This window comes from Chiloscyllium plagiosum, chromosome 12, assembly GCF_004010195.1.
Source record: "Chiloscyllium plagiosum isolate BGI_BamShark_2017 chromosome 12, ASM401019v2, whole genome shotgun sequence".
In the NCBI taxonomy this organism is placed as follows: Eukaryota; Metazoa; Chordata; class Chondrichthyes; order Orectolobiformes; family Hemiscylliidae; genus Chiloscyllium; species Chiloscyllium plagiosum.
Window position 1 is genome coordinate 68,725,751 of NC_057721.1, and position 24,356 is coordinate 68,750,106.

General features: G+C 42.4%; 1 protein-coding gene across 7 annotated transcripts in view; it reads left to right on the forward strand.

Annotated features, from left to right (window-relative positions):
- LOC122555390 (immunoglobulin superfamily member 5-like) overlaps window positions 1-24,356 on the forward strand; it is a 131,221-nt gene that overhangs the window by 70,539 nt on the left and 36,326 nt on the right. The window contains exon 10 of one of the 7 annotated variants that reach the window (XM_043701359.1): window positions 17,438-18,344. The exons of the other annotated variants lie outside the window; for them this stretch is intronic. Coding sequence (XP_043557294.1) covers window positions 17,438-17,548 — 111 coding nt within the window. The 3' untranslated portion in view covers window positions 17,549-18,344. Of the gene's footprint in view, window positions 1-17,437; window positions 18,345-24,356 lie in introns of those variants that run through there. 7 annotated transcript variants of the gene reach the window in all.

Sequence of the window (24,356 nt, forward strand, 5' to 3'; positions counted from 1 at the left end):
AGGGATCCCTGTACACTCAGAAACACTCATACACTTAGAAACACTCATACTTACCAATGGAGTCCTTCACAAGGGTGTAATTTTAAAGGTCCAACATACAGACATTTCCTTTAACTCTTACTTATGGACGGCTGATTCACATTGTCCTGCATTGTATTCTGACTTGCGGAAAAATGGATTATTTGTGAACAGAGACCAGAACAGAACTTGTAACCCTGGGATTGCCTGTATTTTGAAACAGAGTAGAGGGTCGAGTTCGGCTAGTTCTTTCAAAGGGTCATTATATTGGGCCAAATGATGACGTTCTCTGTTTATTTTGTTGCCTGAAAGTGCTAACTCATTAGGATTGCATTCCTAAACTGACCTGTGTGTTAAGTTGCTGGTAATCCCAGCTCACCATTTCTCTCTTCCTGTGCCTGGACAGTAACTGGGTTGAGTGCATTTTCTATTGCTTTCAGAATCCTGTTTGATTTGTCATGAAATGCTGAGAGAAAGGGCAGGACCAACTTTACTAATTATTGCCCAGAGTGTGAGGATAAAGTTACATCCCCCAACCCATGAACCAAAAGAACAGTGCAGCAAATTAGGGCCATTGAGTCAGTGCCAGTACATTTGAAGAGAAATTCAGTAAGTCCAATTTGACACACCACACCAACTCCCCACCCTGCATATTTTTCTCCCCCGCTTCTTTCTCTGCAGGCATTTCTCTTTCAAACACTCATTTGAATCCATGCCCAAAGAAGGGGTCCATTCCAAATTCTAACCTCACTTTTGTGTAAAACTTTACCCTCCTAGTTCTTTCACCAATCAATTCATAGGAAACTAAAAATCTGAGTCAAATGGCTGTTTATCCTTTAACATTTGGCAACTATTTCTATTTATTCTATCCAAACCCTTCATAATTTAATATAATCCATCAAATCTCCTGATTTTCGACCCCTTTGAAAGTAACCTTTGTCTATCTGTAATCCCACATCACTGGAGCAGCTCTAATAAGTCTCTTGCAAACCCTCTACAAAGCTTTCCCATTGTCTGGTGAGCAGAATTGGAAACCATAGACACATTGGTTTATGACTTTTGTTCACTTTTCTTCTCTCTGCGTGTTGAATGTTCAATTTTCAGTAATGATTCATTTTACAAACATGGCTTTTTTCAGACCATGACAATCAAATCGGTCATTCATAATATACAATCTGGCCCAAAGTGAAAATAATTATTTTCTAGGGTTCTTCTTTTGTACTACTTCGTACTTTTGGCCTGCACAGAGTAGATGTTGAGAAGATGTTTCCGTTGGTAGGAGAGACTAGGACCCGAGGACACAGTCTGAGAATAAAGGGAAGGTCTTTTAGAACGGAGATAAGGAGAAACTTCTTCCGCCAGAGAGTAGTGAATCTATGGAATTCACTGCCACTGAAGGCTGTGGAGGCCATATCATTGGGTATATTTAAGATGGAGATAGATACTTGATTGTCAAGGGGATCAAGGGTTATGGGGAGAAAGTGAAAGAATGGGGTTGATAAACTTATCAGTGATGATTGAATAGTGGAGCAGACTCAATGGACTGAATGACCTAATTTCTGCGCCTATCTCTTATAGTCTTAATAGTGTTATACTTTTATTTTGAAGGGCTCCTCTTTCATCCTCACTCATTTATCAGTTCACGAAGTTACGTAGCAAAAGTACCTTCTGCATGAAAATCAATGCGGCATTTGGACTTGCACAGTAACAGATTAGAAGAATTCAGCTACATCCTCAATTATCGATAGTCCATTAAACTTAAAACTACAACACACAAAGAAAACATCACTTTTCTCAACACCACAATATTTAATTTGGCACCAGACAACAGGCATATATTAGTAACAAAAGGTTTTTTCCAAAGTAACCAATAGAATTCTTGACACAAGAAAAGCCTTCACCATAAACACACTTCAGATGACCTCTGAGTGAATGTGTTTCCATCCCATTGACAGAAAACTGAAACATTTAACCAAGTAGCCACTACGTATCCTACATCTCATGTCTCAATTACAGTGTTAAGTTTAACATTTAGACAGTGCTGATTATAAAAGTACTTACTATGTTTCTTCCCAGAAAGTCAATGTTGATGTGATACAGCCATAAGATAGAGGGTCAACATTCATTTATAAAGAATTCATTGTTTCAGTGATTTCAAGTTTCCTGACTCCTAGGCAGTTGGATATTCCACTGTTCACCTGTTTATAACCACTGTCTTTTGCAGTCTTCCTCTCTCCATACCCCTGCACCTTTGGCCCTCCACCTTGTAGCCTGCTTCTTCAACCCACATTACCACTGCCCCCTCCACCCAAAACTTGCAGTTTCCTCTTTCGGTGCACAATCCCTGTAGCAGGCAGCCTTCCCTGGATCTAGGGATCCCTGAGACTCGGACTTCATCGGCAGCAACTCCTGAGGCCTGCCGTGTGCTCAGCAATCTCAGTGACTTGCCCTCTGCAGCCACTTACCTTGCACGCAGTTGCTACAATCACAGTGTTTAATGCTGACAGGTTCAATATTAAGGCTATCAGCAGTAAATGTGGGATTTGCAGCAGCAGGTACTCACAAATCCTGTCTGTCTCCTGTTTGAGGCGACCTTGTTCAGATTAGTTGCTGAGGGAGGGAGAGGGATGATGTTATCCTGATTTAATAGGCCCTGGTAATTACACTCTGTGCAATGTCCATGTCCTGGATCCTACCTGCTATATCACCAACCTTCAAAATCTCCTTGATCATGGTATAGCTCACTCCGAAATTTGAAAACAATACTTTTGAACTTTCCAAATCTTGTCAGAATAAATACTGTGTGACTCACATGTAAATATTTTGTGAAGCATTTTCATCCTCTCCTGCCTATTAAAACTGGATTACAGTTCAATAAGCATCCAGTCATCCTTGTATGCCAATTCTTCAAGTGTGAGGCTAAATCATGATTGTTCAGAGACTACATGCCTGTGAACAATTTCACAGCTAAGCTAAAACCCTGTCATCACCCATCAATTACACACTGCAAATAAATATGACAACGGTAACCTGCTACAAAATTGGTTTGGAGATAGCACCCACCCTCACCCCCCTCTCATTTATTTCTCCACCCTACAGACTCCCTGTCTCTATTCCTGATGAAGGGCTTTTGCCCGAAACGTCGATTTTCCTGCTCTTTGGATGCTGCCTGACCTGCTGTTCCTTTCCAGCACCACTCTAATCCATACTCAGGTTTCCTACATCTGCAGTCCTTGTTTTTACCTAAGAGATAGCAGACAGACAGTCGTGGTGAATTTCTGACTGGAGGGAGATATGTAGTGGGGTCCCCAGGACTCAATATTAAGACTGATGCATTTAATATACATAAATTATGTGGACTTTATTTGGGAGATCAATTTCAGAATTTGTTAATGATAACCAAAAAAAAATGCAGCTGGTAGCAAGCCTATTCTTAGCAGACCACAGGTGCACACCGGTGAAACAGACAGACACATTTAAAGTGGATAAGTGGGAACTGATGGGAGAACAAATGTACAGAGATCCTGTTCATCCTGATGACATTATGTTCGGGTAGAATGTCAGAGCAGCGTGACCAAATCACAAATCCTTGAATGTGTTGGTGATGAAGCAGTTGTGAATGTGTAGGGGATGCTTGGTTTTGTAATCGAGAATTGAATGCAAGAACAAGGGAGTCAGGCTAAATCTCTGTAAATCTCAGGCTTCAGGTGCAGGTTCTGGGACCACATTCAGTGGATGCCGAGGCTCTGGAGGTGTATTCAGGAGGTTTAACAGGTTGATATCAATGATGTTAAAAATCACACAACACCAAGGTTATTGTCCAACTGATTTATTTGGAAGCTCTGGCTTTTAGAGCGTTGCTCCTTCATCAGGTGATTGTGGAAGATATGCATACAGCCACCTGATGAAGGAGCAGCGCTCCAAAAGCTAGTGCTTCCAAATAAACCTGTTGGAATATAACCTGATGTTGTGTGATTTTTAACTTTGTACACCAAATCCAACACTGACACCTCCAAATCATAGACATTAATGATGAGTGACTTCAGATATTTAGAGAGATTGTGACAGCTTTGCTGGAACATAGAAGCTGAGGTGGAAACCTGTCAGTGGTATTCAAATTTAGAGGGAGTTTGATAGAGCCAAAAATAATTCCTCTGGGTAGGTAGGTTACCAACTGGCAGAAAAACAAGAGGATTAATATTGGGAAATTCCTTCATACTTCCTGATAGATTTCTAGTAACAAATGCAATTGAATGTGCATTTGAAGAGGCCAAAACTGGAACTAAATTGGATTGCTCTTTCAAAGAGCTTGAATGAGCACTACGGGATGAATGACCATTTATTTTCTGTACAATGCTACAACCCTGTACCACCCACCACACACAGATACTCAAGTGTATCACATCATGCAATGCACTTGGGTAACAGAATCAAGATCATGAACTTTGACTGATTTTCTTTCACTACCTTTGGCTGAGGCCAAGCCATTCGGTTTTTGATCAGTGGGGGCAGGAAGCAGCTAAACAAAGCAAGGGAATACATAATGAGGGAATACACAACAAGGGGTAAGATCCTGAGAGATTTAGAGGAGCAGAGGGACATTAAATTCCATATCTGCAGATACTTGATGGTAGCAGGAAAGACAGACAAGGTCATTTAGGATAGCACACCAGATAGCTTTCTTTACAAGCTGAGATATAGAATACAACAGCAGTGAAGCTGGCAGGTTGGTGCAGCTGGAGTGTGCTGGGCTTAAAACCCAGAGCTTGACAGAATGGAGCTATCATCTGCTATTGGTGATCCCATTAGAACCTGCTACCTCCCACAATACAGTTGCTGAGTGAATCTGCCCCTACCTTTAGGCCTGGATTCAAATGGTACCTTCTCTAGAGGCGTTTAATAATACACCGAGACAGATTGACTAAAACTATCTATAACAGCACTGAGATTATGCCAAACCTGTATTTAGCACGAGTTAAATGACAACTGGAATACTATGTGCAGTGCTGGTCAATACATTACAGGAACAATGTAATTGTATTGCAGAGGACTCATGAGAAAGTTTGTAAGGCTGTTGTGCTGATTATGAGAAAAGATTACTTGGCAAGGAATTGTTTTCTTTAGAATATGGGGTAGGCCATTTAGGACAGAGTTGAGGAGAAACTTCTTCACCCAGAGAATGGTGGGTGTATGGAATGCTCTGCCCCAGAAAGCTGTGGAGGCCAAGTCTCTGGATACTTTCAAGAAAGAGTTGGATCGAGCTCTTAAGGATAGTGGAATCAAGGGTTATGGGGATAAGGCAGGAACAGGATACTGATTGAGGATGATCAGCCATGATCATAATGAATGGTGGTGCTGGCTCGAAGGGCAGAATGGCCTACTCCTGCACCTATTGTCTATTGAATAGAAGAAGCTGATAGGAGATTTAATTGCTGAGTGTAAAATATTAATAATTTTAAAATTCTGTATCAGATCACCCCTTAGCCTTCTTTTCTATAAGGGGTGAGACTAGCATTTCAATTCTCTTTTGAGATTATGTTTGAATCTGTGCATTTCTGATATCACTTTTATAAATATTCCCTGCACACTCTCCAGTATCCCTAAATCCTTTAAATACTATAGTGGCCAAGAACTGCAGGTAATGTTTTAAATGTGTGGTCAGACCAAGCTTTGATACAGAGTGAGCATAATTTCCCTACTTTTCAACTCTCTAAAAATAAAAGGTTTGTTTTTTTATGGCGTTTTCTCCAACTTGGTTTTCATAATCCTTATATCTTTCTCTATCATCACCTCAGAGTGCATGATGTAATGATCAAAATTACTGGAAACTTTCCCACTTTTACTACTTATACATTCTGATGTATTTCTCATGAGTAGATTGAACTCTACTGGGCTCTTCACACATTTAGCCTTCATAAGGGTCATGCATACATTGTAAGAACTTTATTCCCTTAACCCAGATTTTTTTATTCACTCATGAGACATGGACGTCACTGGCTGGGCTAACATTTATTGTCCATCCCAAGTTGCCCTTGAGAAGGTGGTATTGAGTTGCCTTCTTGAACCACTACAGTCTTTGTGCTGTTTGGAGGGAATACCAGGAATTTGGTTCAGCAACAGTGAAGGGATGGTGATATATTTCCAAATCAGATGGTGGTAGTGGTGCTCCCAAGTATCTGCAGCCCTTGTCCTTCTAGATGGAAATGGTCATGTATTTGGAAGGTGCTGCAAAAAGATCTTTCGTGAATTTCAGCAGTACATCATGTAGTTGATACACACTGCTGCGACTGAGTGTCAGTGATGGAGGGAGTGGATGTTTCTGGATATTGGTGCCAATCAAGCAGGCTGCTTTGTTCTGGATGGTGTCAAGCTTTTTGACTGTAGTTGGAGCTACAGTCATCCAGGCAAGTGGGGAGTATTCCATCATACTCCTGACTTGTGCTTCATAGATGATGGACAGGATTTGGGGAGTCAGGAGGTGAGCTACCTCAGATCTGCTGCAGTAGAAACTGTGTTTATGTGGCGAGATCAGTTGAGGTTCTGATCAATGGGAACCCTAAGGATGTTGATAGTGGAAGATTCAGTGACAGAAACAATGCTGAATGTCAAGGGAAGTGGTTAGATTGTTTCTTACTGCAAATGACCATTACCAGGCATTTGTGTGGTGCAAAAAAATCAATGCTAGTGAATTCTCTTAATCCCTGTCCAGCAGGTTTTCTTCCCTCTGATACAGTGCTGCCCCAGTGGCTGTAGCCCGGCTGCTGAACTTCACTGTGTGAGACTGAATATAGCCTCACAGGTTGACCTGGAGCAGCTCTGGGCCTCAAAGGCCTGATTTTTGACTGCACCCACTCTATCCAAGTGGCTGCGGTTTGCGATGGCGGGCTGACGGAAAATGGCTGGGTCTTTGGCAGAGTGACAGAGGCGGGGATCCTGAATGGTGTCACCCTGCGAGAGAGCAGCACGTCTGACATCCTCTGATTCCCCTGCCACTCCCCTGGAGCAATGCCTGAACAATCTGAGTAACCTATCAGAAGACAGGTTGCTGGGCTGTTGTGACACACCACGACCCTCTTTAATAACTAGGATTCAAACCGATAATGACCGCACTCTGTGTCTGGATGGCAGCAGGCTGTGTTTCCATGGCAACAAGCACAGATTTTATGTCGTCAATCTGAACTACCACTGCAGTGGCTGTACACTGGATGGTTTCTGCCTGTTCTGCAATGGGAGCTATAGTTAGATGTTGCTTCCTGTCATTATGCACCTGCTTGTCCTAAGATGCACATGGAAGTGTGCCAGTGAGTATGGTACAATAGGTTTGGCTGACATGCTGGTCAGGGTTGAAATGTGGGCAATACTGTCAGATGTAGAACATAGGAATAGGAGCATGCCATTCAGACCATTCAGCCTGTTTCATGAGGTGTGGACGTGAGCTTTGTATCAGTGCTAAATGTGTGAGGATGCGATTGAGGCTTATACTGTGAAGTTAGTCGAGTTTATTGGTAAAATGGCAAGGCTATGTGGCAGTGAACATTGTGTGAAGTTAAAATAAATCAAAATTCACTTGTATGAGGTCAGTGAATTTCTTTTAACACTGCGTTCCAGATCCTTGGGACTCGATGCTTAAAGTTCATGGGAGTAGAAACCCCCAAATTTCCCACAAAAATTCATTCACAACTAATGACAGTAAAATACTCTCCATGAATAGAGTGGAAGAGAAAGGTGAGGTGCTGTCTGGTAAATGATCCTGATTGCTTCTGGTTAATTTATTCATAACACCCTGACTCTCCCATCTTTTTTGTAACTTCCTACTTCTCCCCCCACCCCCCTTCCAAAACCACCTGTTATATAAGAGCTTCAGAACCCTGTAACAACCTTGTAATGATGCCAGAAACTGTACATGACTGGGCTTAAATAGTGCAGTGCGGCTGGAATTAGAACACACTACAGTCTTGGAAAAACTGCCACAACTCAGTCAGGAAGACACACCGAGGAACACAGGCATAAACACAGAAAGCAAAACAGACTAGTCCTTAACCTAATGTATAGCAGCACTTTGTATTAATGTGTAATAAATAATGTTACTTGGAAGTTGAAGCCTAACCCTTGACAGAGTTCACAATGGGCTGGAGGAAGACAGAGATGTGACAAGGAGATTGGCAGAGGCAACGGGTTGCAAAGGGGCTTGGGGAAAATTGTGAGGCTACAAGGCAAACATTGGGAGACAGGGTCCAGGGGTAGAGAGGCTGAGGGAGATGGGAAGACTCCACAAGCACTGTGGGGAGACAGCAGGCTTATGGGAGGTGGGGAGGCGGATAGGGAAACAGCAAAGCTGTGAGAGAATGGCCAAGTCCGAGAGGCTGCGAAGTGGTGGAAGAAAGAGGGAGGCTGCAAAGAAATGGAACACTCACCTGAACAGATGCAAAGAAATATTTAAATCACTGAAATAATGACGTATTTGCAAAGAAAGGTGATCTCTCTAGTTCAAGGCTGCATATGTTCAGCAGCTGCTACCTGGAAAACATGTAGTGAATTTGATTGTAACGTACACTGTGCCAATTAGAAACATAAATTCCCCATAGTGTTGTAGCAGGCCATTCAGCCCATTGCATTTGCACAAATCCTCCAAAGAGTATCTCACCCAGACTCGCTCCATCCCTATAACCCTGCAGTTCCCATGCTCAGTCCACCTAAGCTGCACATCTTTGGACTGTGGGAGGAAACTGGAGCACCCAAAGTAAACCCACGCAGACACAGGGAGAATGTGCTAACTCGACAAACAACATTGTTAAATTTAAATCTGAGATGGAAGACTGAGATGAATAGAAGTCTTCTAGTTTTGCTGATATGTGATAGAAACACATTATCAGTGACCCCACTTCGATGGAATTTGTGTTTAGGATCATAACTTTTCGTGGAAGTATATGTTAATTATTTTGAGAAACACTTTTGATGCTAATTTATGACTGTTATCTCGCACAATTTTAAATACTGTGGTATCTAGGAAAGTAATGCTTTCCTTGTGAGTTTAATGAGACAGATAATTATTAAGGATATTTTAGTTCTGCTAATTCTGCTTCGATGTGAGTCCAAATTCTCGATCTGTCAACATAAATACAAAATTTAATGTTACTACATTAATGCATCACCTAATAAAGGAGTTGTTGAGAATAAGAAAGTGTGCCAGCAACAAAATAGAACATAGAACATTACAGCGCAGTACAGGCCCTTCAGCCCTTGATGTTGCACTGACCTGTGAAACCAATCTGAAGCCCATCTAACTACACTTCCATTCTCATCCATATGCCTATCCAATGCCCATTTAAATGCCCTTAAAGTTGGTTCCAGCGCAGTACAGGCCCTTCAGCCCTTGATGTTGCACTGACCTGTGAAACCAATCTGAAGCCCATCTAACTATCCAATGCCCATTTAAATGCCCTTAAAGTTGGCGAGTCTACTATTGTTGCAGGCAGGGCATTCCACGCACGTACTAATCTCTGAGTAAAGAAACTACCTCTGACATCTGTCATATATCTATCACCCGTCAATTTAAAGCTATGTCACCTCGTGTTAGCCATCACCATCTGAGGAAAAAGGATCTGACTGTCCAACCTATCTAACCTTCTGATTATCTTATATGTCTCAATTAAGTCACCTCTCAAGCACCTTCTGTCTATTGGAAACAGCCTCAAGTCCCTCAGCCTTTCCTCGTAAGACCTTCTCTCCATACCAGGCAACATCCTAGTAATCTCCTCTAAACCCTTTCCAAAGCTTTCACATCCTTCCTATACTCCAAGTCTGGCTGCCAGAGTTTTGTACAGTTGCAGCATGACCTCATGGTTCCAAAACTCAATCTCTCAAACAATAAAAGCTAACACACCTTTTAACTTCTTAACAACCCTATCATCCTGGGTGGCAACTTTCAAGGATCTATGTAACTGGACACCGAGATCTCTCTGCTCATTTACACTACCAAGAATCCTACCATTAACCCAGTACTCTGCATTCCTGTTACTCCATCCAAAGTGAATCACCTCACACTTTTCCACATTAAACTCCACTTCCAACCTCTCAGCCCAGCTCTGCAGCTTATCTATGTCCCTTTGTAACCTACAACATCCTTTGTCACTATCCACAACTCTACCAACCTTAGTGTCATATGCAAATTTACTAACCTATCGTTCTATGCCCTCATCCAGGTCATTTATAAAAATGACAAACACTAGTGGACACAAAACAGATCCTTGTGGTACTCCATTAGAAACTGAACTGAAGGATGAATATTTCCCATCCACCACCACTCTCTGTCTTCTTTCAGCTTGCCAATTTCTGATCCAAACCACTAAATCACCCTCAATCCCATGCCCCTGTATTTTGTGCAGTGGCCTACCATGGGGAACTTTATCAAATGCTTTACTGAAATCCATATACACCACATCAACCGCTTTACCTTCAACACCTATTTTCTCACCTTCTCAAATAACTCAGTAAGGTTTGTGAGGCATGACCAACCCTTCACAAAACCGTGTTGATTATCCTTAATCAACTTATTCATTTCTAGATGATTGTAAATCCTATCTCTTATAATCCTTTCAAACACTTTACCCACAACCGAAGTAAGGCTCACAGGTCTATAATTTCCAGGGTTGTCTCTTCTTGATCAAGGTAACAACATTTGCTATCCTCCAGTCTGCTGGCATTATTCCTGTAGACATGGGTAATGACCTTCTCCTACTGCCCTGCAAGTGTCTGTCTGGAGGGACTTTTGCTTCCCTGTGGATTGAAGACCTCTTTATTCCAGTCTACCTCCTGCATCAAGGCCTCTAGTGCTGAATCGGAGAATCCTGGAGTCTGTTCTCTGTCCTGTAGGCCTTAATCAGTGTTCTATGTGCTCAAAGTGTTTTTGACAGCCATCTTCACCCTGTACTGCCGCTCGAATGAACCTCCCCTTTCAGATGTGCAACTGGCTTTAAGTTGAGCGAGTGAGCTGTAATGGTATTAGCTTGCAAGAGGTTTGACCCCATGCTGAAGCACGCAGCCATTTAACAGTATGTGTTGTGTTGTTATCATTTAAATTCTGGATGTAGGTTTGCTCGCTGAGCTGGAAGATTTGTTTTCATTACAAGAACTCATTTTGTTTCGTTACAAGAACTGTAACAAACACTACATTGGACAAACAGGCAGAAAACTAGCCACCAGGATACATGAACATCAACTAGCCACAAAAAGACATGACCCACTCTCACCAGTATCCCTACATACGGATGAGGAAGGACACTACTTTGACTGGGACAACACATCCATCCGAGGACAAGCCAAACAGAAACACGTACGAGAATTCCTGGAAGCATCACAGTCCAAGTGGAACTCTATCATCAAACGCATTGACTTGGATCTCATTTACCACCCCCCTGCCCGAGAAAAAGAACCAGAAATGACACCACCACAGGAAATGACATCACCAACACAAGGAAACCTAAACACATAAATAGAAAGCGGGCCATACCACCAGTACTTCACCTGGAGGCTCACTGATGATGGTACCTACTATGGTGACAAAGTGTCTAAAAATGAACCTTCCAGCTCAGCAAGCAAACCTATATCCAGAAACTTAACCTGAGCTACAAATCTTCTCAAAACTCGTTATCATTTAAATTATTAGACATCATCAAGAGATAAACTGGATGTAGAAAGATAAATGGACTGATAAACACATTGGCTACAAAAACAGGCCAGGGGCTGGGAATTCTGTGGTAATTAACTCACCTCCATTCCATCATCTACAAGGCACAAGTCAGGAATGTAATGCAATACGTAATACAATCCAGGAAAAAAATAGCCTGCTTGATTAGTACCTCATCCACCCACCCTCAAACTTCCACCCCTCCAAAACTGATGCCCTGCAGCAGCATCATTTCCACCAACCAGAACATGCAACTCGCTCATGTTTCCTTAGATGGCATCTTCCAATTTGATTCGAAATGATGAGGGTTGCAGATGCATAAGGACACTAACCCATCCAAGATCCCCTGCAAGCCACTCACCACCTCGACTAAAAATAAATACGCAAAGATAAAATAAGGTATGAAGGTAAACTGGCCAAAAATATAAAGGAGGGTAGTAAAGGCTTTTTTAGGTATGTGAAAAGAAAAAAAATGGTTAAGACTAAAATTGGGCCCTTGAAGGCGGAAATGGGTGAATGTATTACAAAGAAATGGCAGAAGAGTTGAATTGGTACTTTAGATCTGTCTTCACTGGGGAAGACACGAGCAATCTCCCAGATGTAATAGTGGCTGAAGGACCTGAACTGAAGGGAATTTATAATAGGCAGGAAATAGTGCTGGAGAGACTGTTAGGTCTGAAGGCTGATAAGTCCCCGGGACCTGATGGTCTGCATCCCAGGGTACTGAAGAAGGTGGCTCTAGAAATCGTGGATGCATTGGTGATTATTTTCTAATATTCTATAGATTCACAGTCAGTTCCTGCAGATTGGAGGGTGGCTAATGTTGTCCCACTTTTTAAGAAAGGAGGGAGAGAGAAAACAGAGAATTATAGATCAGTTAGTCTGACCTCAGTGGTGGAGAAAATGCTGGAGTCAATTATAAAGGACGAACTTACGTCACATCTGGATAGCAGTAACAGGATAGGTCAGAGTCAGTATGGATTTATGAAGGGGAAATCATGCTTCACTAATCTTCTGGAATTTTTTGAGGATGTAACTCTGAAGATGGACAAGGGAGATCCAGTGGATGTAGTATACCTGACTTTCAGAAAGCCTTTGATAAAGTCCCACATAGGAGGTTAGTGAGCAAAGTTAGGGCACATGGTATTGGGGGCAAAATACTGACATGGATTGAAAGTTGGTTGGCTGACAGGAAACAAAGAGTAGTAATAAACGGCTCCCTTTCGGAATGGCAGGTGGTGACCAGTGGTGTGCCGCAGGGATCAGTGCTGGGACCGCAGCTTTTTACAATGTACATTAGTGATATAGATGAAGGTATTAAAAGTAATATTAGCAAATTTGCTGATGACACAAAGCTGGGTGGCAGGGTGAAATGTGAGGAGGATTTTAGGAGAATACAGGGTGACCTGGACAGTCTAGATGAGTGGACGGATGCATGGCAGATGCAGTTTAATGTGGATAAATGTGTGGTTATCCACTTTGGTGGCAAGAACAGGAAGACAGATTGCTACCTAAATGGAGTCAAGTTAGGTAAAGGGGCAGTACAAAGAGATCTGGGTGTTCTTGTACATCAGTCAATGAAAGCAAGCATGCAGGGACAGCAGGTAGTGAAGAAAGCTAATAGCATGCTGGCCTTCATAACAAGAGGAATTGAGTATAGAAGCAAAGAGGTCCTTCTGCAGCTGTACAGGGCTCTGGTGAGACCGCACCTGGAATATTGTGCGCAGTTTTGGTCTCCAAATTTGAGGAAAAACATTCTGGCTATTGAGGGAGTGTGACGTAGGTTCACGGGGTCAATTCCCAGAATAGTGGGACTATCTTATGCTGAAAGATTGGAGCGACTGGGCTTGTATACGCTTGAGTTTAGAAGGCTGAGAGGGGATCTGATTGAGACGTATAAGATTATTAAAGGATTGGACACTCTGGAGGCAGGAAGCATGTTTCCGCTGATGGGTGAGTCCTGAACCAGAGGACACAGTTTAAAAACAAGGGGTAGGCCACTTAGAACAGAGTTGAGGAGAAACTTCTTCACCGAGAGAGTGGTGGGTGTATGGAATGCTTCGTCCCAGAGGGCAGTGGAGGCCAAGTCTCTGGATACTTTCAAGAAAGAGTTGAATAGAGCTTGTAAAGATAGTGGAATCAAGGGTTATGGGGATAAGGCAGAAACAGGATACTGATTGAGGATGATCAGCCATGATCATAATGAATGGTGGTGCTGGCTCGAAGGGAAGAATGGCCTACTCCTGCACCTATTGTCTATTGACTGGGAACTATATCACTGTTGCTTCATTGCTGAGCTGTCAAAACCCTGGAACTTCTTCCCAACAGCATTGTGAGTGTACCTACCCCTCCTGGACTACAGTGCTAAGCATCTTCTCGAGAGCAATTTAGGACAGCAAATGTTGTTCAATCTCCATGAACAAAAAGAAAATAAATGAAATAGTGATTCCTCATTTTTCATGAAACTTGTGAATTCAAAATATCTGCATTGGGGAATATATATTTCCAAGTAAACTTAAAAATGCTGCATCTAACAATTATTAAGGATGTCAGTGGCCCCACTAATACAAAGTAAAATAGTATTACTAATAAATTTCTTGCAGAAGATATTCTCAGTCAGATTGACCGAAAATTGACCTGTCACAATGCATCCACAGTCATTGCTTTTCCCAATTTCAATAAGCTAATTACCCACTTAACGAGTATAAAAATTGAATGTTTGATTTGCTTACCAATCTCTTCCTATCGATCTCCATTTGTATTGTCTTGTGATCAAGACCAACATCCCTCATGGTCTTCTTGTTGGTGCCATTGTAACTCACTGTTGGAAACATATGGTTCAAGCAACATCATTTATCCCTGCATTTCAATTGGAGCCCCAGCTGCTAAAGTCAATTGTCCATGCAAAAGCTTATGTGTGCAGCTGGTGCTTCATATTGAGCTTTAAGCCAGTACTGCTACCTGCAAATTGAGATACTGGTCTGGAGTATCACTGGCTGTGGTTGTCAAACACTGTTATAGAGTCATGGAATCCTCACTGTGTGGAAGCAGGCCATTTGGTTCATCAAGGCAAAAGTGAGGACTGCATGCTGGAGATCAGAGTCCAGATCAGAGTGGTGCTGGAAAAGCACAGCAGGGCAGGCAGGAAAATCGATGTTTCAGGCAAAAGCCCTTCATCAGGAATGGTTCATCAAGTCTACACTGGCCCTCCGAAGAGAATCGTATTCAGACCCACCCCTCTACTCAATCCCTGTAACTCTGCATTTCCCATGGCTAATCCACCTAGCCTACACGTTTCTGGATACTATGGGCAATTTAGCACAGCCAATCCACCTGCACATCTCTAAACTGAGGGAGGAAACTGGAGCACCTGGAGGAAACGCACGCAGACACGAGGAGAATGTGCAAACTTCACACAGATAGTCACCCAAGGGAGGAATCAAACCTGGGTCCTTGGCTCTGTGAGGCAGCAGTGCTGACCACTGAGCCACCATGCCACCCTGTCCCTGAGGCTTCTTGCTCATTATCACTAAATAAACCTTTTTACTGACACACGTCTTTATTCATACCAAATGCAGCTCACTACTATCTTGTTTAAGAACTCTCTCTTCATATGTGCATTCTAGATTTTTCTCTTCTCTCTTACTAATGTCAGAGTCATGAGATCAATTAGATCACTGTGATCTGCATGAAGCTCATTATAACTATTTTCACCATTATCACAATCTTCTCTCCACTTTAATGAAATATTCCATGCATTTTAATAAAAAGAAATGGATTGAACGGTAGAGAAGTGGGAAATGGAACATGAAACATGTTGGTTTAATTAGTAAAGACATCATAAAAATTGGCAAAGTAAAGAGACCGAAGAAGAAGATTCTAGAAGGTGGGACTAAGGGAGTTGAAAGTTCTGGAACCAAGTAAGGAATGCCGAGAGACGGGGATACACAGGAGCCTGGGGAATGGGGATTGCATGTAAACACAGAGGTATTGAAGATTCAGCACAATTTTCTCAGACTAACTCATTATCAGCAAGCTGTGTCCAGTCTAGTGTTGCCAATCTGTTGATAAATAAAGCATTTTAAATTCAAATTGTTTAAGGGCTACATTTCCAAGTACACGGTATTGACAAGGATCATCAGTTGCTTCCATCAAATTGAGAATCTGTTGGTCAAGTTGTCCATGAATATCCCAATCTATTTAAGCATCAGGCAAATATTCCCAGCTCAGAACAGCAAAAGTCAGAGAGGGAGCAAGCAACTTGACCCCTTGAGTCTAGTCCAGCATTCAGCAAGATCAGGGTTGAACTTCGACATTGACTTCATTTGGCTAGCTCCGCCCATATACCTTGGTTGCTAAAAATAACTTTTATCCCAATCTTAAATATACTCAATGATTGAACATCCACAAATCTCTTGGGTATAGAATTCTAAAGATTCACAACTCACTGAATGAAGAAATATGTCCTTATCTCAGCCCTACATGGTTAAACCTTATGCCTAGACCCTTGAGCTTTAGGAAACAACCTCTCCATATCTGTTAAGCTCTCTAGAAATTGTACCCATTTCAATGGTATGGTCTCTCAGCCCTCTAATCCCCAGAAAATATGAGCCTATTCGACATAACTTCTGTTCACAGATGTGACAATGCTTTGGCTTTAAGAGGTGTTTTTTGTCCTGGTTTCTTTTAAGAGAGAGATTGAGTGAGAGTTGCTGAGCTATCTGTAGTAACTTAAACAGGTTATGAGGCCTTGGGTTTTTTTAGAAACTGGAACAATAGAAGCAGCCTGTATGGGTGTAGCCAGCTTGCATCAGCCAGGATTGCTAGTTTCTTTTAGCTTTCAGGTTCAGCAGGAGCTGCTGGAGTTTTGAAGAAATAGAAGCTATTTTTTTCCCCTCTCTCTCGGTTACAGCTAGGAGCGAGGGTTTATCTTCCTATTGTGGGTGTGGCATGTGAGAAAATCTGATTTCTGAATTTGTCTTTTTTGCCAAAGAGTGTGTTTATGTGATGTTACTATATTGGGACAGTTAATTATTAATAGTTACTGTATCTATGTGTAAAGTTTTCCAATAGAGTTGTTACTTTAAATTCTTTTTTAAGGGACGGCACAGTGGCTCAGTAGTTAGCACTACTGCCTCCCAGCACCAGGGACCCAGGTTCGATTCCAGCCTCGGGTGACTGTGTGGAGTTTGCACATTCTCCCTGTGTCTGCGTGGGTTTCCACTGGGTGCTCCGGTTTCCTCCCACAGTCCAATGATGTGCAGGTTAGATCATGCTAAAATTGCCCATAGAGTTAGGTGTATTAGTCAGGGGTAAATATGGGGAATAGGTCTGATTGGGTGTCTCTTCGGAGGGTCGGTGTGGACTAGTTAGGCCGAAGGGCCTGTTTTCACACTAGGGAATCTAATAAAATTTAATTTTATTGTAATTTAACTATAGTGTTGAATAAATGGTGTTTTGCTTTACATCGAGTAGTTTGACCAGTCGAATTGTATCTGGAACACAGCACATTAACTTTTCTTATTTTAAAGACAAATGTAGAGTCCAGGTTACCTTTGAAGGAGACTGGTCTGGTCCATATCACAGGGCATCCCTTTCATTGCAGGAGTAAATTCTGTGAACCTTCATTGCACCTCGTTCTGAGGCTTGTACTTGGGAAAATTAGCCTTTGAGTGTAATCAATCTGTATGAAGCTTAGTTTGGATTTACCTGTCTTTTCTCTGCTTTGAACAGATGCCAATGGTTTCAACCAATAATTTTGGAAGCCAGGAGCAAAGAGTAAATCAATACATAATCAACTTTCCTGCATACCCACAGAAAACGAGGCATGTGACTGCTGTTTGACCAGATTGACTGTGCCTTCGAGGATTTTGTGTGCTTTATGGCTCTATCTACTTTTTGTACATGCTACTTTCTTGCATTAGAAATCATGGCTACTGGCAAGCATTTTGAATGCGAAGAATTTTTGACAGCAAGAGTCGTTCATTAATGGGAAAAAAGATTGATTGTTGGAAGGTGGTTGAGTTGCAAGCATTGTGCGATTGATCAAAGCTATGTAGACTGAGGCAATTTGATACAAATGAAATTAAACTCAGGGCTGGGGATTTCTATTCCCTCCCACAAGGCATTTTTTCCAAATGAAGGGAAAGCTGCTTCTTATTACTCGGTGCTCTTTGGAGTATCATTTATTTATATTGCCCTTGAGTCACGATGCATCAGTGCCAATAAAAGGGATTGTGATCAGTTTTTGCACCTCCACTGCCTCAGTCCTCTCTCTGTTAGCATGGAGCCTATTTAACACCAGGTCATGGATGAACTAACCCTAATTTCCAGCAAACCCTGAGTGGTCAAAGTCATCTTATTCTGCTTGGCGAAAAAGTTCACAATCTTGTTTTTGCTTCTAACCTGTGACCCCCCTGCACCCAACAGCCACACCTCTGTATGACCAACTGCTGAGTTTCAAACCTCTGTGCTACAATCATGTTGGTCACTATTTAAACTGATGTGGAAGAACCGGTATTGGACAGGGTATTGGACAAAGCCGGTATTGGACAAAGTTAAAAATCACACAACACCAGGTTACAGTCCAACAGGTTTATTTGGAAGCACTAGCTTCTTTTTGGAAGCTATTTGGAAGCACTGCTCCTACATGGTCATGATCCTGCTCCACAGTTACCTGATGAAGGAGCAGCACTCAGAAAGCCAGTGCTTTCAAATTAACCTGTTGGACTATAACTTGGTGTTATGTGCATTTTTAACTATTTAAATCGATAGCCAACCCTGCCTGCCTGCCTTCAGCCCACAGGGCTATAATCTAGGTCAGTGGAACATTACCCTTTCTAGATCACTCTTATTCCATTAAATCCACATTCACAAAGAGAGAAGGAACTTGCATTTACATAGTGCCTTTCACAATTCAGGGCATCCCAGAGTATTTTCAAAGCAGCGTTTCTGTTGCAATGTAGGAAACACAACAGCCAATTTGCACATAGCAAGCTGCCACAGACAGCAATGTAATAATGACCAATAATGTTGATTGAGAAGTAAATATCTATGTCCCCCCGTAGCTGCAGGTGATATGTTCCAAGACCTACCATGGATGCCTGAAACTGCAGATAATAGGGAACTCTATCATTCAAATGGGAAACTTACCTCCTTGGCAACCCCCAGATTTATTTCTGGAATGTTCCATGTAATATTTTCAAACTGCCGTAAACCATAGATAACTGAAACCACGGAAACTGAATCTGCGGATATGGGGGTGCTACATTACTAGCCAGGACACTGAGGAGAACTCCTCTGCTCTTAAAGGCAAACTGTCAGCTCCATCGAATCACCCTGTCTCTCTAGACAGTGAGGAACATTTATCCCAATGGTTCTGAGCCTAATGGTTTCACCTCTTGCTGATGGCCTGTCCTTCAGACAGTTTGCCTGTGTAAGGCTGTTTTTATTCTTGCTGCTGCATCCATATTTCCTCCTGAATGATTGCATGGTTAATAAACAATTTTTATACCATTGCCAAATGCTGTTGACTGTTAATTCATGGATGTTATTTGACTGAACATGAGTTTGATTAATTAACTGATTTGTTGTATGTTATTAAAATTGCTTTAATAAGCTAATACATGATTTTCCAGTTGGACAGTCTGAGTTTGCACTGAGTTGTCTATGAAATGCAATGCCATTTAGAACAGATGACTGATACTCCTGAGCCTTTACCTGAAATTATTTTAGCTTGGAAGACATTCTCTCTCATCCATGCCTGACAACTGTGTGGAGTTTGCACAGTGGGCGGCACGGTGGCCCAGTGGTTAGCACTGCTGCCTCACAGCGCCTGTAGACCCGGGTTCAATTCCCGACTCAGGCGACTGACTGTGTGGAGTTTGCACATTCTCCCCGTGTCTGCGTGGGTTTCCTCCGGGTGCTCCGGTTTCCTCCCACAGTCCAAAGATGTGCGGGTCAGGTGAATTGGCCATGCTAAATTGCCCGTAGTGTTAGGTTAAACGGGTAAAGGTAGGGGTATGGCTGGGTTGCGCTTCGGCGGGTCGGTGTGGACTTGTTGGGCCGAAGGGCCTGTTTCCACACTGTAAGTAATCTAATCTAATCTAAACTCCAGTGATCTCCTGCTGGCCTCTCACCTTTACCCATCTATAAATGTCAGCTTCTTCAAAGTTCTGCTGCTCATCTCCTACCCTGCACTAAGTTCCCCGTCACTCAGAACAGCCCTCCTTGCATGTCCTCATTGGGTCCCCAAAAACAACACATCGAAAATGATCACCCTTGTGTTTAAATTCCGATCTCTTTCTTTCAGTCCTCCAACACTCCACGCCAGTTATGCGTGTTCCTTCTTCATCACAGCAAACTGGCAATGTCTTCAGCTAGTTAGGCCTTGTGTTGAACTTCCTTCCTTTCACCCTATTACTTCATGGTGAAGTAGTGATGCTGTCCTTTTCAGCCTGCAAGTATCCATCATGATTATCGTAATGTGCACTGTGCATTCTGGCTTGTCTTTCTTTTCCTTCTCCTCCTGTTATTCATGGACATTAGGTTGCATTTCTGAAGGCTTCAAGGACGTGGTTTTGAAGGATCAGATGGGTGTTACTGGCACTGACAGGACCAACTTGGTACCAGCCATCTTTTACATTCAACTGGGAAAAATAAGCAATTCAAATTCACCTGCTTGTGGCTAATTGAGCAGCAGACAGGAATATATTGAGCTGGCTGTCAGTGCTGGGATCTACGAATGAATCTGATGTCGACTGTTTCAGCCAGCTCTTCAGTGACCTACTTAGGTAGTCTTACTTCACCCTCTAGGATAATGTAGGCACAAAACCGTGCATAATGTGGCACCAAATGGCTTGAACCCAGCAGTCCGTTCAGTAAGTAAATGGAAAAAAGTCAACTGATATTGTTGGAAGGGAGGGCATTGCAATAATCAGTGTGAAACACATATATGGTTAATGAATGGATGACATTTCTTTATCTATCTAAGTCTGACCTGATCACATTTAATGCTGATGCCTGAATTCTGAAATAGAAAAGTATTTCACTGCCAGCATTGAAAATCCTGACGTTGATAAGTACTGCAAATATCAAACAACATTTAAGAGGCATCGATTTCCTTTCCAACACCATTCTTTCCCCTTTTTTCCCAAGTAAAGGGGAGGGGAGGAGAATGCAGGGAGCAAGAGATGGTGTGGTGATATTGTCACTGGTATTAGTAATCCAGCAAACCCAGGTTAGTATCTGAGGATGTGGTTCAAATCACACCATGGCAGATGGTGACATTTAAATAAATGGAAGTCTGGAATTGAAAGCTGGCTTGGTGGTGACTATGCAACATTTGTTGTGTTTTGAAAATAAAAAAATTTGGTTCACTAATGCTCTTCATGGAAGAAAATCTGACATCTTTATATAGTCTGGCCTACATACAACTCCAGATCCACACCAGCCCTCTGAAATATCAGTTCAGGTGGCAATGAGGGATGAGCAATAAATACTGGCCTAGCCAGTGGTGCCAACATCCAGTGTATAAAAAAAGTCTATGTTGTGCCAGCCATCATGGCACATGAGTGGCATGAGAATCCTTTCCTGCTTGTCAATTTTAGCATGTTCCTACATTTAATTCTCGCTAAAAAATATTGAACATTTCATATACTGAAGTGATGAAAAAGCATCAGAAAAGTGACAAGGAGTTTCTTGTTGTGCTTCCAGGACAGTTAATAATTCCATAGATTTGTTGAAATTTACAGCACAGAAGGAGGCCACTCATTCCATCATATATCTGCCAGCCAACAAGCCATTATCTCACTTCCCAGCCCCTGGTTCACAGCTCCACACATTAATGGAATTTAAAAAGGGCACATCTAGTAATTCTTGCATACAATGGTGGCTTCAGCCCTCATCACTCCCTGAGGCAGCGCATTTCAGATCCCCACCACATTCTGGGTAAAAGAAAATCTATTTTTCAGCCGTCCTCTGTTTCTCCTACTGCTAATGTAAGTCAATGCTTCTTGTTATCCATTCTTAATCCATTCTGTGCACCTCCATTTTTGTCTCCTCAGCTTCCTCTGTTGCAAGTAATCACAATGTGTTCACTCTTTCTTCATTGCTAATTTTCTCTGGTCCTATGAGCATTTTTCAAGTCTGTTCTGTACATTCTTCAGAGTGAACATATCCTTTCTGTGGGCAAAAGTGAGTACTGCAGATGCTGGAGATTAGAGTCAAGAGTGTGGTGCTGGAAAAGCACAGTAGGTCAGGCAGCATCTGAGGGGCAGGAAAATCAATGTTTTGGGTAAAAGCCCTTCATCAGGAATGAGGCTGGGTGCCTTGGGAGTGGAGAGATAAATGGGAGAGGGTTGGAACTGGGGGGAAGGTAGCTGAGAGTGCAATAGGTGGATGAAGGTGAGGTAAAGGTGATTGGTCGGCGGGGAATGTGGAGTAGATAGGTGGGAAGGAAGATGGACAGATGGGACGGGTCATGAGGATGGTACTATACTGCAAGGTTGGAACTGGGGTAAGGTGGGGGGAGGGGAAATGAGGAAACTGGAAAAGTCCACATTGATGCCATGGGGTTGGAGGGACCTGAGGCTTAAGATGTTACGTTTTTCCTCCAGGCATTGGATGGTAAGGGAATCCTTTCTGTCATCTTTTCTGTAAGGCAGTGACAAAACTGTAAGTGATAAACTCAATTTTCACTTCCTGCTCTTCTATTCCAGCCTTGGGTAATAAACAGCAGCATGAAGAAGCCATATTACCTACCTGTCCTGTTACATAGAACATAGAACAATACAGCGCAGAACAGGCCCTTGGGCCCATGATGTTGCATCGTTCTGTGAATTAATCTAAGCCCATTCCCCCTACACTATTCCATCATCATCCATGTGCTTATCCAAGGATTGTTTAAATCTCTCTAATGTGGCTGAGTTAACTACATTGGCAGGCAGGACGTTCCACACCCTTACCTTGAGATATTTGTAGATACAGACTCCAACAACCCCTTGTACTTCCCCTCTCACTTCTCATAATTTATTTTGCACTTCTTTGTTGTGTTAGACTTTGCCACATGCATCGTGGCTTTTTTTCTCCCAATCTACAGCTATCTCCGGCAGTCATAGTCATAGAGCTGTAGAGCATGGAAACAGACCCTTCAGTCCAACTTGACATTGCTGACCAGATATCCTAAGTTAATTTAGTCCCACTTGAAAACATTTGGCCCACATCCCTCTAAACCCATCCTTTTCATGTATCCATCCAGATGCCTTTTCAATGTTGTAATGGTACCAACCTCCACCATAAGCGCACCACCCTCTGCATGAAAAAGTTAGCCCTTAGATCGCTTTTATATCTTTCCGCTCTCACCTTAAACCTATGCTCTCTCATTCTGGACTCATTCACCCCAGAGAAGAGACCTTGTCTATTCACCTTAACTATGCCCCTCATGATTTAATAAACCTCTATAAGGTCACCTCTCAGCCTCCGACGCTCCAGCGAAAACAGCCTCAGCCTATTCAGCCTCTCCCTATAGCTCAAACACTCCATCCCTGGCAACATCCTTGTAAATCATTTCTAAGTCCTTTCAAGTTTCACAACATCTTTTCTGTAACAGGGGACCAGTATAGTGTGCAGTATTCCAAAAGTGGCCTAACCAATGTCCTGAACAGCTCTAACATGACCTCCCAACTCCTATACTCAATGTACTGACCAATAAAGGCAAGCATAACATACATCTTCTTCACTAAACTATCTACCTGTGACTACATTTGCAAGGAATTATGAACCTGCACTCCAAGGTCTCTTTGTTCAGCAACACTCCTATGAACCTGCACTTCAAGGTCTCTTTGTTCAGCAACACTCCTATGAACCTGCACTCCAAGGTCTCTTTGTTCAGCAACACTCCCCAGGACCTTACCATTTAATGTATAAGTCCTGCTCTGACTTGCCTTTCCGAAATGCAGCACTTCACACTTCTCTAAATTTAATCCCATCAGCTACCTCTTGGTCTATTGGCCCATCTGAGGTAACCTTCTTCACTGTCCACTACACCTCCAATTTTGGCATCATCTGCAAACCTACTAAACATACCTCCTATGTTCACATCCAAATCACTTATATAAATGATGAAAAGCAGTGGATCCTGCACCGATCCTTGAGGCGCACCATTGGTCACAGGCCTCCAGTCTGAAAAGCAATTATCCGGCATCAATCTCTGTCTTCTATCTTCGAGCCAGTTCTGTATCCGGATGGCTTGAATGTTTTCCTCAGCACTATCGGCCAAATGAGTAACTTTTATATGATTGAGATTCTTATTCTACCCTACATTAAGTCTAAATCACCAATAAATACCACAAAACACAAGAATCCTGATGGAAACAACATTCCTTTTGCTTGCATGGACTTGCTCTCAATAGAGCTCACCTATTTTCTGCTGTGAACCTTTACCATTGATATCTATCCTTTGTCTGTAAAGCTCCTCCACTACCATTAGAATTCTCACCATCTGTTCCACTCAGTCTTCTCCAACTTTGTCAACAGCATAAAAACCATAATTTTCAAATCCCTTTCTGCTGTTAAGAAGCCATATCAGACTCGAAGCATTAATTGTCCCTCCACAGATGCTGTCAGGTCTGCTGAGCTCTAATCTTTTTTGACT